At 45.8% G+C, this 13,138-nt stretch overlaps 1 protein-coding gene across 1 annotated transcript in view; it reads left to right on the top strand.

Moving 5' to 3' along the window:
• Setd7 (SET domain containing 7, histone lysine methyltransferase) overlaps positions 1-13,138 on the top strand; it is a 42,762-nt gene that overhangs the window by 12,220 nt on the left and 17,404 nt on the right. The window contains exon 3 of the mRNA XM_020171478.2: positions 10,305-10,506. Coding sequence (XP_020027067.1) covers positions 10,305-10,506 — 202 coding nt within the window. The remainder of the gene's footprint in view (positions 1-10,304; positions 10,507-13,138) is intronic.

The following is a 13,138-nucleotide window of genomic DNA, read 5'->3' as shown; positions in this document are numbered from 1 at the left end:
TGGTATCTGCGCTTTCTTTCAGGAACCCTTTAACCTGGTCAGAGGCCACATTTCTATAGCTGTTTGCTTACAGCTCTTTTCTGGAAAATGTCACTTTTTACCACCTGCTGAAGTTCTTTTATACATTCAACAGTATACATTTAGGTAAATGACTTGTTACTCCTCTGTACTCAAGGACAAAGGTTTCACATCTATTATAATTTTTTGTGCTTGGTCATAGTACTTTCCTTTAATTTGATACTTAAAACAAAAATGAAAATGATGCTGGACATCCTAGGCTCAAGGTCGGAGGTCAGCCCAGGCAAAAAGTGTGAGAGATCCCCATTTTAACCAATGGCTGGGGGTGGTGGCACCTGTCATCCCAGCTATTCCAGGAAGCACAAATGGGAGAGTCCCAGTCCAGGATGACCCAAGCATAAAGCGAGACTCTATCTGAAAAATGACCAATGCAAAAAGGGTTAGTAGAGTGGCTCAAGTGTAGAGCACCTGCCTAGGAAGTGCAAGGCCCTGAGTTCAAACCCTAATACAGCCCCCCCCCCAAAAAAAATTCCTTGCTGAGTGGATATGGGAGCAGAAAAGAGTGCAGAATTCATTCAGAACAGCCCCCACACTCTCGTGCATGTTCATACTTTAAATCTGGTAGTTTGATGATTACTGCCAGCAATTAGCAGCTAACTGACTCTTTGGGAAAACAGTCCAGCTGATTTGGTCAAATATGGTTACCTTTGGGCTTTAATGCCTGATACACAGAGTATTAATGGACGAAGACTAAGTTTCTGACCAAGTACCAAGAGTGAGCTTCATGTTACCCCAGAGGCTGATCCCTCCGCCCTATGGACAGATCGAGACTCTGTCAAGCTAGTCACTTCAGGTCCCCTGGACTTCACACACCCCAGGACATGAAAAAGCCAGAGCCCTAAGTCAGATGGAAGCACAGCCCAAGCGCCATCTACAGACTAGAAATTAGTCCAGCAAGAGTTGTTCTTTTCTTTTTGAGGCACCACTCACTAATGTTTTCACCTGTCACTCAAACACCTGTAGAGACACAGGCCAGATAGAGGACTCAGAAAATGACATGTCAGTGAGGACAGCAGAGAGTCGCCCTGGCTAGCCTTCAGATCGGTAAGGGCCAATATCTCAGAGTGACAAGGTCATTATTGCTTTTACTACACTTAATGAGAGGACCTCAAAGTCCTTGTTGTCTTTTGTAAACCCAATCCCAATCCCAATCCTGTTACGGCACACCTGGTGAAAGGATTTGTGTAACAATTAACGAGAGGGTCTCATGATTGAAGAGAGGTCATGGGTTCTGTTGGGTCTTTCTGGAGAGGGTGGGGCTTGGTGGGATGTGAGTTTTTGTGAGGTGTAGAATTGGTGGGGTGTAGGATTTTGTGAGGTGTGTTTCCTAGGAAACACATCTTTATTTATATTTGTCTATTAATTTGTCCTCAATACTAACACTTCCAGTTGTTAGGGTCTGATGCATTGGGTGAAATTTAGCGGGAACCCTATGACATTCTGCCAGTTGGGGCCTTCAGTCTGGAAAAATTCCCAGCAAAAGTCTGAAATCAGGGTTTTGAAATGGCAAAGAAGAAAAACTTTGTTAAAGAAAATTGCTTAAAAAAGAAGAGGGGCAGGCATGGCTTAAGCGGTAGAGCAACTGCTTTGCAAGCACAAAGCCCTGAGTTCAAACCCCAGTCCCAACAAAAAAGAAAAATGACATTAAGAAAAATAAGTTGATTAACTTACAGTGCTGGTCTATGTCCCCAAAGGACATAGACCAAAGGGTTTGTTTGCAGTTGTGGGAGTTCATATTTTGAAGGACAGAAGGAAAATCTCAAAGTGTAGCGACAGAGCCCAGGTGTGTGATTTATGAGAAGGACTCAAACAAACATAAATTATATCAAGAAAATTCTAACTCCAAGTTCCTCTTAACATAGACTTTAACAAACCTGAAAAAGAATGTTAAATATCCAGGTTATCAGGAGAAATAGCCCTGCTGAATTTTTTAACCAAGTTCCTAGATAGAAACAGAATATTTCATTCCGTTTTTAAATTTCAAATACAGCAAATGGTTGGTGGACTAAAAATCTCCAAGAAACATAGAGACATCAAAAGTGGAAATAAAGATCCCCACGTCATGTCACAGAGTCGGCCATCATTGGCAGAGAGCGTGAGTATCTTACACGAACTCACGATGAATTACAGAAATAGCTATGAGTCTCAAACCATACGTGCCAGGGTGCATGTGCTCACCTCTTCCTGTCACATCAGAAGGTCTGCACTTTTGAGATCGTAGCAGTACTTACTCTTCCTTTCCTTATGTGACAAAACGTAGAACAGGAGAGCGAAATTACTAAACTGGCTTCAGCTGGGACCCTAGTATCAGACCACTCATCCGTTACCAAATGGTTTATTCCACAAATGAGGAAGAAATGGGAAAATTAGCCTTATTTTTCAATTGTCTTTTCAAGCAGCTATTGTTGTCAATTTCCCTTCCTTTTAAAAGGAAAGAAGAGCCAGGCACCCGTGGCTCACGCCTGTAATCCTAGCTACTCAGGAGGCAGAGAGCAGAAGGATCACGGTTTGAAGCCAGCCCACAAAAATAGTTCGTGAGACCCTATCTTAAAAAAAAAAAAAAAAAAAATCACCAAAAAAAGGGTTGTTGGAATAGCTCAAGGTGTAGATCTGAGTTCAAACCCCAGTACCACAAAACAAAAAAAAGAAAAAGAAAGAAAAGGGCTGAAAGCGTGGCTCAAGTACTAGCACATCTTCCTTGCAAGCTCAAGGCCCTGAGTTCAAACCCAAGTACTGAAGAAAAGCAAAAAGTAAATAAAAGAAAAGAAGAGCGTTCTCCTGCAATTAAGTAAATGAGACTTCTTACCACTCTGGTCCTGAGAAAAGGTGATGTATGTGTTGAAGGGCCAAGAACTTGAAGTTTTCTTTGTTGGTGCAAATTTGGGGTCTGTCTGAAACTGGTAGATTTGCTGCAGCCTCAAGAGTGTTATGAAAACATTTAGTACCCAAAAGACCTTGGACCAGGGTGTGGCTCAAGTGGTACAGTGCTTACCTAGCAAACCTGAGGCCCTGAGTTCAATCTCCAGAACCATCAAAAAACAAAGAAATCTTGATATGAGTATAATTTTGATAGCAATCCTCGATTCTGGGAGTTTATTTTAATGTATTTTGCCTTAAATGTTCTCAGTTCCACCAAGATATATAGATCTAAAGTCAGAGCTTGTCATAATCCTAGAATGATAACAAGAAAGAGGCACTCACTGCAGATTGACTTTCTTTGGGTTGTGAAATATTAGGGAATCAGGTGATTTTTGCCTAGAGATAAAGATAAATTTGCCAGGCGTTGACTGCTCACGTCTGTAGTCCTGGCTACTTGGGAGGCTGAGATAGGAAAGATCTCAGTTCAAGGCCAGCCTGGACAAGTAGTTCTCAAGATCCCATCTCCAAATAACCAGAGCAAAATGGAATAGGGCATGACTCAAACAGTAGAGCACCTGTTTTGCAAATGAAGAGCCCTGAGTTCAAACCCCAGTCCCACCAAAAAAAAAAAAAAAGAAAAGAAAAGAAAAGAAAGATGAGGCAATTTATTCACAAATACATAATTTTTCTTGATGCTGAGATGAGACACGGGGTTTATGCATGCTAGGCAAGTGCTCTACCACTGAGTTACATCCCCAGATTTTTTAATGTTATTTTAAAACAATGTCTTGCTGAGTTGCCTAGAATGTCCTCAAACTCAAGATCCTCCTGCCTCTGCCTCTAAGTGCTGGGGTTGTGGACGTGTGCCACCATGCCAGAGTGTAAATATATAGTATTGCTATTGCCCATGGCATAGCAATCAAATTTCAAAGTCTGTACTACTCCAGGGCTGCATCCTTCTGTGCCCAAGTCATTTGTTGATGTCAATCTGCCCCATTGATGTGCCTGGTCCTTTAGTCCAGGTGAGGGCACCATGCAAGGAGCCCTGAAGACAGCTGACATTTTCCAGGTAACGAGTCCATGCAAGGTTTCTTTTCCTGAGCTTTAGAAAGTGCTTGGTCACATTTCAGAGAAGGGAGAGCTAGAATGCCCTTCGGAAGTCCTGTATTCCAGCCTCCCACACAGCTGAAAGTCCCTTCCGTGTTCCTGACCGTCGTCCAGCTCAGCAAATCCATTTATGTGTACTCTAAAGAACAGTGCTAATTGAGGCAAAAAAAAAAAAAAAAATCTGTGACATGCAGGAAGGGCAGTGGAAAGGAAAGAGGTCACTTTAGAAGGTCCCATTCGTTCAACACTGGACACGTTGCCTTCCGTCTGCAAAGCAGGTTTCTTAAGTGCATATTTCTTAGAAAGTAGCGAAGGCACAGAGTGACTAAATAACCTGCCCACAGTTGCCTAGTGAGTGACAGACAGCTGGAGCTGAGATTCGAGCCAAGGTGAATTCAATGTGAGGGCGAACCCTCCGTCCACCTCATCAGCCCCCCTCTTCTGACAGGGGCGAGGGACCTGCTGGGTCCTTCCTGCCTTTCTCCCATTGATCTCTCCTGGAGGTCACTCCTCAGCTGTGGCTGGGAACAGTGCCAAGGAGGCTTGGGGTGAACTTAGCTCCTTTCGAGAAGTCGCTCTACGTTTGGAGGAGCCTGGCAGGTGCATGGAAGGCTTTCCTGAGGAATTCATCAGCTGGGAAGAGTCCTGTTCTGGCCGCTTGGCCTCCCCACACTTCCACATTCTTCCTTGTGAAACGGACATGACGTGCCTGCCTCTTAGAGAGGTGACTGAGTGACAAGGCCTGAAAAGACCTTGTGAAGTGGGCACACCCAGTGGGTGATGGAGAACACACGGGTGGCCGGTGCTGATTTCTTACCATTACAGTGTGACTGTTACTAGCTGTGGGTGACAGCGGCTGGGTTAGGAAAGACATGTTTCATGGCTTCCTTTCCCTCGGCTCTCACACCGTGATCCACACAGAGGACCTCTGTGACCTCAAAGCGGGGAGATGTCCCTCCAGCAAGCGGGGAGTTCTGCACCGGATGCCTGCTGTGTGTCGTCTAATCCAGGCTGGTCAGAGAGGAGACCCCACAGGATGAGGGCTGTCCCCTGAGACTGCACCCTACTTTAGATGTCTCACCAAGGTTTCTATCCACCTCTCAGCTGAGGTACACCCAGCTTTAACTCAAGGCCTGGCTAATCTGCTCACGCAGCCCACAGAACTCAGGGGCACAAGTGTCGTGTAGAGCAAAGGGACAGGAGGACACATGGTCACAGTCCCATGTCCTCTGTGGACCGCCACCCTCAGGGACCCATCCTGTGTCCAGCTACCTGGATGCTCTCCAAACCCTGTCCCTTTAGGTTTCTCTGGAGACCTTGCTGCATAGCCATGACAGTGGACTGTGTGCCCTCTCCCTACCGCCAGAGGCCCAGCTGTTCAGATTCTTTTGGCCTCCATGTCACATCCCTCCTTTTGGTGTATAGACAGGAACTCCCTGGAATGAGGAAGGTCTTACAACCTACTGTCCAACAAGGGCAGGTGACAGATTTAGTTTCTCTATGACTAGCTCCAAGACAGAAAGATGGGGGAAGATTAGTGTCTGTGACCCACCCTGGGGAAGAGAAATTCTAGTTTCCATGGCCTGCCTTGGGGACAGTTATGAGTCAGGAACTGTGGTGGAAAACTAAAACAGGCACACATATCACAGTGTCTTAGTCAGTTTGGCCACTGTAACAAATACCACGTAGGTGTTTTAAACAGTGTTCATTTCTCACAGTTGTGGAGGCTGGCAAGTTCCAGATCAAGGTGTTGATCTCCAGATGGGTGTCTGGAGAGGACCTGATTCCTGGCTTGTAGGTGGCTGTCTTCTCCTTACGTCCTCATGTGGTAGAGAAGGGAGAGAAGGAACACAAGCTCCCTTGCCAGGCACCAGTGGCAGACGCCTGTAATCCTAGCTACTCAGGAGGCAGAGATCAGGGCGATCATGGTTTGAAGCCAGCCTGGGCAAATAGTTCTTGAGCCCCATTTCAAAAAAACCCATCACAAAAAAAGGGCTGGTGTAGGCTCAAGGTGTAGGCCCTGAGTTCAAACCCCAGTCCCAAAAAACCCCCAAAATCTCCCTGATGTCATCTTATATGTCTGAAACCCATTCAAGGAGCTCTGCCCCAACCGTGTCTCCCAAAGGCCCAGCCTCTTCCTCCATCTCATGGGGGCGTAGGATTTCAATGGACAAACCTACAAATGTACAAGCATTCAGCCCCTTGTGGTAAGTTTTTCCAAGGGTTTTCTTTTCGAGAGCAAAACTAAATTTCACCAACTGTTCTCTAATTATTTTACTGTTCTTTGAGCCTTCCTAATAATCAGATACAGACTCAGAGATCTATTGAAGGATAAAAACGAAAGTGACTTTGAAGATAGCACAGTACACTGCGTGAAATCTCGATGGTGATCGTTTGGCTTGCTTGTCACCCTGTGGAGGGTGTACATGTTGAAGGTTGAAGATAGCTCCAGCAGATGGGTTGGGTCTTCTTTACTTAGTGTGCAATATTTTAAGAGGTAATATATATTTGTCATGTAAAATAATTCCTAAGACAATGTTTTAACATTAAAAAATCGTAATTTTTTTTTTTTTTTTGGAGGCACCTAGGTTTGAACTCAAGAGCCTTATGTTTGCTAGGCAGGCACTCTACCACTTGAGCCACTCCTCCAGCACTATTTTGTGATGGGCTTTTTCAAGATAGGGCCTTGCAAACTGTTCGCCCAGGCTGGCTTTGAACCGCGCTCCTGCTGATCTCTGCCTCCTTAGTAGCTGGGATTACAGGTGTGAGCCACTGGCATCCAGCGAGAATCACAATTTAACTTGGATAGAGATGGCAATTTATGGTAGAAATACGATTCATTTTTAAGTTTCTTCCTTGGCCTTTACGTAAGTACAACTGACAAAAGGAAAGGAACACGCTAGAGGAAGGTGACAAAATTTAGGCCCCACCAGGCAGAAAGCACAAAACCTCCTAGGCCCCCCAACCATGAAGAAAAACCAACACTGAGCTCCTAATACCTTTTGTGTTGTTAGACACTAAAGAGATTTTTAAATGAAAATACAGTAATAGTTGAATAGAATGCAGATACATGCATCTTGGTAAACAATTGTAAAATTTCTCCATTTCTTTGGAAGTTAGCTTTCCTAATTTAATTTATTACTGAAAATTTAACAATAATATGAGAACTTTGATAAAATAGGTAAAAAATAGTCTGTATATGTGCAGAGAAAGAAATTTAATTAAAACTGATGTGTTAATCTCCTCTAAATTTTCCAGAAGCTGGACCAGAAAAGTCAAACAACTGAGAGACCATTTTTATAATTTTTTAACAGATAAAAGATTCTGCCAAGATACAAGTTTAAAAACAGAGTCAGGTGATAGCGTGTTCCTGTAATCCCAGCACCTGAGAGGCTGAGACAGAAGGACAGTGAATTCTAGGTCCTCCTGGGCTGCAGAGAGAAATCCTGTTTCAAAAAAAAAAAAATTGGGAAAATGCATGATATATACATGAAAAAAGTGTTAAAAGTGTTCTGCGCTGGATTGGGTAAGAGCGCTGAGAAGTTCTGCTTCCTGCAGTGTAGTGGCACTTGATTTGTTGCCATGAACAGACAACTCTACCACTTGAGCCACACCTCCTGTCTACTTTGTGCTGGTTCTTTTGGAGATAGGGTCTCACAAACTATTTGCCCAAGCTGGCCTCGAACCTCAATCCTCCTAATCTCAGCCTCCCAAGTAGCTAGGATTACAGGCATCAGCCACAGGCACCCAGCTCTTACGTCCATTCTTCTGCTTAGGAAATACTAATGGATGTTTCTATGTTAGGGGAGGCATCCGTGGATCCAGGGCCTCCATGCGCTAGCCAAGCACTCACTGAGCTACACAATTTGACCTTGGTAAAGACACGGAGGGTTCTGTAATAGTCCATGACCAGGCTGCAGTGAGTGCCAGGGTCTGCAGGGTGCAGGGGCCAGGATACACTGGGGGGAAGGAGGTCTCCTCTGCAGGACAGTGATGAACAGACCAGAGCCAAACGCAGCTCTGTCCAGCTTCTGCAAGAGACATTAGCAAGCTGCTTCTGTGTACATACCTTTCAACTGCGACCACAAATTAACACCAAAGGCAGCACCGTGTCCTCTTAGCTTCTTTCATTCTTCAACAGAAACATGAGAGGAGGTAGAGCGAGAGAGAGGGGGAGAGAGGGAGGGAGAGAGGAGGGAAAGAGGAGGAAAAAAGAGAGAGAAAGGAAGAATGAGGAAGGAAGGGAAGGGAAGACAGGAGGCAGGGTGAAAGAAAGAGAAAAGAAAATGTAGCCCATACTTTTTTCCTGAATGTGTCCACAAATGGAAGCTAAGATATACAGAGGCCATTGAGTATGAAGGCATGTGAGCAGAAGATTCTAGAACGGGAGCTGGCAGACTTTTCTGTATAGGTTGAGAGTAACAATTAGGCCCCATGGCCACATACGGCCCTGTTACCACCACTCGACTCCCCCGTGTTAGTGTAAAGCAGTCACAGCAGGTGTGGAAAGAGTATGTGCACAGCTGTGGTCCAATAAAACTTTATTTACAAGCTGGGTGCTGGTGGCTCACGCCTGTAATCCTAGCTACTTGGGAGGGAGCGATCAGGAGGACCAAGGTTAAAGGCCAACCCTAGGCAAATAGTTCAAGAGACCCCCCATCTCCAAAATAACCAGAGCAAAATGGGGTGGCGAGTGGCTCAAGCAGTACAGCACCTGCTTAGCAAGCACCAAGCCCTGAGTTCAAACCCCGTATGGCCCAGAAAAAAAAAAGAAGACAAAGGCTGGCCATGATTTGCTAGAAAGAAAGGCAGTGTCTTGAACACCAGTGTTAGGAGCTCTTCTTTCATTTCCTCAGGGACAAATTTCAAAGACTTCTCATTTTTATTCCCTTTGAGAATCCACTCAAGGGTGTGACATGCCCCTTTCTGCTGTCACAGTCCATTTCCTCTCGGGGCTTAACAATTTGCACTCAGTGCCTTAAGTCATGTGGACAAAGAAGGAGCAGTCGTTTCTTCTTCGTGTCTCTAGGGTGTGCAGATGGGCCCTCGGCAGGGAGACCAGACAAGCCCCTGAGTGTGGTTAGGAAGAACTGTGTGCAAGCCCACATTTATTTTTTTAACTGATTTGCAAGACCTGTGCCTTGTAGATTTGATCATGAACCTGACAAATGTTGGAAGACAAGTCTGTCGGGAGATAGTTCTATCCAAATGTGCACAGGAATATTTTGAATGTTGCTGAGACTCCAAAGTCAAAAAGGTCTCAAGGGCTGGGCATGGTAGTGAATGGCTGTAATCCCAGCTAACTTGGGAGGCAGAAATAGGAGGCCACAGTTTAAGGCCAGCCTGGGCAAAAAGTGCAAAACCCTATCTAAAAGTAAACCAAAAACAGAAGGTGCTGAGGCATGGACACCCAGTTAAATTGGAATTTTAGACAAATAGCAACAAAAAAAATTTTGTCTGACTCTGAACCGTTCAATGTTTGAGACATACACATGTTAATAAATTATTTGTTCATCTGAAATTCAAACCGGCTTCCTAAAGTGCAGCTAAACGACTGGTTTTCCGTCCTGTGCTTTGCATCCTAAGGTCCCTTGGTTAGCAAGCCTTCTCCAAAGTGGATCTTTTTTGGCTTTTCCTTGTGGGAGTGCCACGACCACTGCGTCTCATCAGTCCCAGCCTCACTGAGTTGGAGTTTTGATCATTTCTGCACAGGCTACACTACAGTGACTTTATTCTCTTAATGAACTTAGCCCGGTTGTCATTGATAACACAAAGCTGGACGACAACCATTTGTCGTGGGGAATACAAATAGTGTGATTTCAGCCGAATGGAGGCCGCCCCCATTCTAGTGGCTTCCAGTTTCCAATTAAGACTTTGCCAGGCACTCGGGGGCAGCCACCTCGGGTCCTGTGGCCACGCTGCGTCCTGCCTGCCCCAGATCACAGTGTGCCTGTCTCTCCTGGCTCTGTACACGGCGTGTACCTGTCTCTCCTGGGTCTGTACACAGTGGCATCTGTCTAGCCTTGGGAACATATTTAGGTGACACTTCTCTCCAGCAGAGAAAAGAGATTACCAGGAGTCAGGGGACTGGGGGTTGACTCTGTCTTCCTCACCTTAACCATCTCTGGGAAGCATCATTCCTGGCACTGAGCTGTGGGATTCAGGAGGTTGAAGCAGCGGCCGTCCACGTCCCCGGCTGTGACCTTTCTTGGCAGAGGTGAGTGGAGGACTGACTGATCCTTTTGTCCCCCCTCTCACAGCACCCTGGAGGGCTATTATGTGGACGACGCCCTGCAGGGCCAGGGCGTTTACACGTATGAGGACGGTGGCGTTCTGCAGGGGACATATGTAGACGGGGAGCTGAATGGTCCAGCCCGGGAGTATGACACAGATGGGCGACTGATCTTCAAGGGACAGTACAAGGACAACATTCGGCATGGAGTGTGCTGGATCTACTTTCCTGTAAGCCTGTCCCTGTCTACCTTGTGGGCAAGTACCGCAAAGAGAATGCTTTGAGGGGCTGGAGGAATGGCTCGAGCAGGAGAGCACCTGCTTTGCAAAGTCCTGAGTTCAAATCCCAATCCCACAAAAAAAAAAACAAAAGACGCTTTGTCCCCTCACCATAAAGAGTAAAGTGAATTATCGATGTTCGAGCTTGTGAAGCCATGAAAGTCAGAAGCCGGAGCTGATGAGGCGTGCACACCTTCATCACCCACCACGCCGGGAAGGGTGGTCCGTGGACCCTACTGTTACTTATTGTTCAGAGTCATTCTGAAAAAACAATTCAGTCATGATTGGGGCAAATTAGCTTTACTTCACCATTAATAAAGTCCAAAATATACTGCTTTTAATTCATTTGACATCTAGAAGGAGATGGTGGGGTGTTTCCTTGTTGCTGTTGATTTTACACCGTGTTTTTTCATATGTAAGATTCAGTCAGTCTTTTTGGACTTAGGACACCATCGTTGCATGACTTTACAATCTCACTCACTGCTTTTGAAGGAGTCTTATGGTTTCTAGTGCTTAAATACAGGTGATTTAAATTAATTTGCCTTTGGTAGTTGATAACAGTGATATTTCTGGAGTTTATTAGAGCAAATACACTGCAAATTAACACTCTGATTTTTGTTTGCATTTTAAATGTCCCATCTGTTGTTAGTGAATTTCCAGAAAATAAACCTTAGGAGACATTTTGTTCAATATTTTATCATGCCTAGAGTTTGAGTCAAAATACATGTTTCCTTACTCTGAAATTTATACTATTATGACTTAAAAATATTAGTAAAAACAAATTATTACATGCATAACAAGGAAAGTAGCCCTATCAAGTGTACCTACGTGTTTTTGCTCTTAAAAGAAGCAGTGAAGTCTGGGCATGATAGCATATGCTTATAATCCCAGACCCTGTCACACACGCACACACACACACAAATTCAGCTAAGCTGGGCTCAGGGCTGTGTGCCTGTACACCCAGCTACTCAGATGGCTGAGGCAGGAGCATCAGGAGTTCAAGGCCAGCCTTGGCAACCTAAGGAGACCCCATCCTTTTAAAAAAAAGAAGAGACTAGAAGTGGTGGCTCAAGCCTGTAATCTTAGCTTCTTGGGAGGCAGAGCTGGGAGGATCATAGTTTGATACCAGTCCTAGCAAAAAGTCCACAAGATTCCATCTCAATCAGTGCCTAGGTGCAGTAGGACACACCTGGTATTCAGGGAAGCACAAATAGGAGTTTGAATTGCAGGCCAGCTCAGGCATAAAGCGAGTGAGTCTTAGAAAGGACTGGCAGCACCACTCCAGTGGTAGAGTGCCCACCTAGCAAGTGTGAGGTCTTGAGTTCAACCCCCAGGAGCAAGAGGAGGGAGGGGAAGGGAAGAGGCGGGAGGGGAGGGGGAGAGAAGAAGAAGAGGAGGAGGTTATACTCCAGGAAAAGAACATTGTAAACACCTTCTGTGGATCAAACACCTTCTGTGGATCGCCAAAGCATTTACAAACCCTCTTGGTAGAATCTGTGATCCACTGGAAGTCATTTTCTGTAATGCCTGGGAGCGGGCAACCAGGACCGTTCTGGAGACTGAGCCTGGGCTCCCCAAGTAACCAGGTGGAACATCAGGAGCGAGTGGAACTCTGTAGGAGGAGGGCAGGAGGGAGGTGACATCGGGTATCCAGGCTCTCTCACCTCCTGTCATTGTACTCATGGCCAAGATCAACCAAGTCTCTAGACGAGATCAAAGACACACTGAGGTTGGTACATGCAGTTCCCCTCACTGACCGGAGCACATTTTGAACCTAAAAATATAGCTACGCTTAGCCTGGCACCAGCGGCTCCTGCCTATAATTCTATGTATGCAGGAGGCAGAGATCAGGAGGATCAGAGTTCAAAGCCAGCCCAGGCAAATACAGTTGGTGAGACCCTAAAAAACCCATCACAAAAATAGGGCCGGTGGAGTGGCTCAAGGTGTAGGCCCTGAGTTCAAGCCCCAGTAAAAAATAAAGAAAAGTTGTGTACCTGCTGACAGTTGGCGCCCCTCTGCCGCCTGGATTTTGTATCAATGAGAAATAGACATGATGTCAGGGACGGAGTTGGTGCATTTTACTATTGCGCTGGATTGGAATCGTCTTGCAGATCCAAAGCTGCAATGGCTTCCACCCCTTCTGCTTTCAACCGAACAGATGGCCAGCTCCAGACAGCAGCTGCTGAAGGGTGGGTTTCCCTAGGGGCATGGACCTGCCTGGGGGAGTTTCCCATGGACAGGGTTCCAGGCACGGCAGTGTGTGGCCACTGCTTGTTCCCAGGACCCAGGAGAAGATGAGCAAGAAAATCAGGCAGGACACCTGGAGCAGCCTTTGTCTTGTTAACACCCACCCAACAGAGGACGGGTGTCAGAGGGTGTTCACGCCTGTCTTCTCACCGGTCACGGAAGGGCCTCCTTCCACCAGGGGAGCCAGTGAGCAGGCAGAGAAGGCTACAGCCTCTTCCCTAGCGCTTCCTGATAGAAATTTTTGTGACCTGGTGTCAAAGCAGGAGCAAGGGAAGGAGAAAAGCAATGGTTCTCCCCTCAGTACTCACTCTAAGAACAGTTCATTTCTTTCAAAAGT

Source organism: Castor canadensis, chromosome 9, assembly GCF_047511655.1.
Source record: "Castor canadensis chromosome 9, mCasCan1.hap1v2, whole genome shotgun sequence".
Classification (NCBI taxonomy): domain Eukaryota; kingdom Metazoa; phylum Chordata; class Mammalia; order Rodentia; family Castoridae; genus Castor; species Castor canadensis.
Note: the sequence above shows the minus strand (reverse complement) of the source record. Positions and strands in the feature narration are given on the sequence as shown.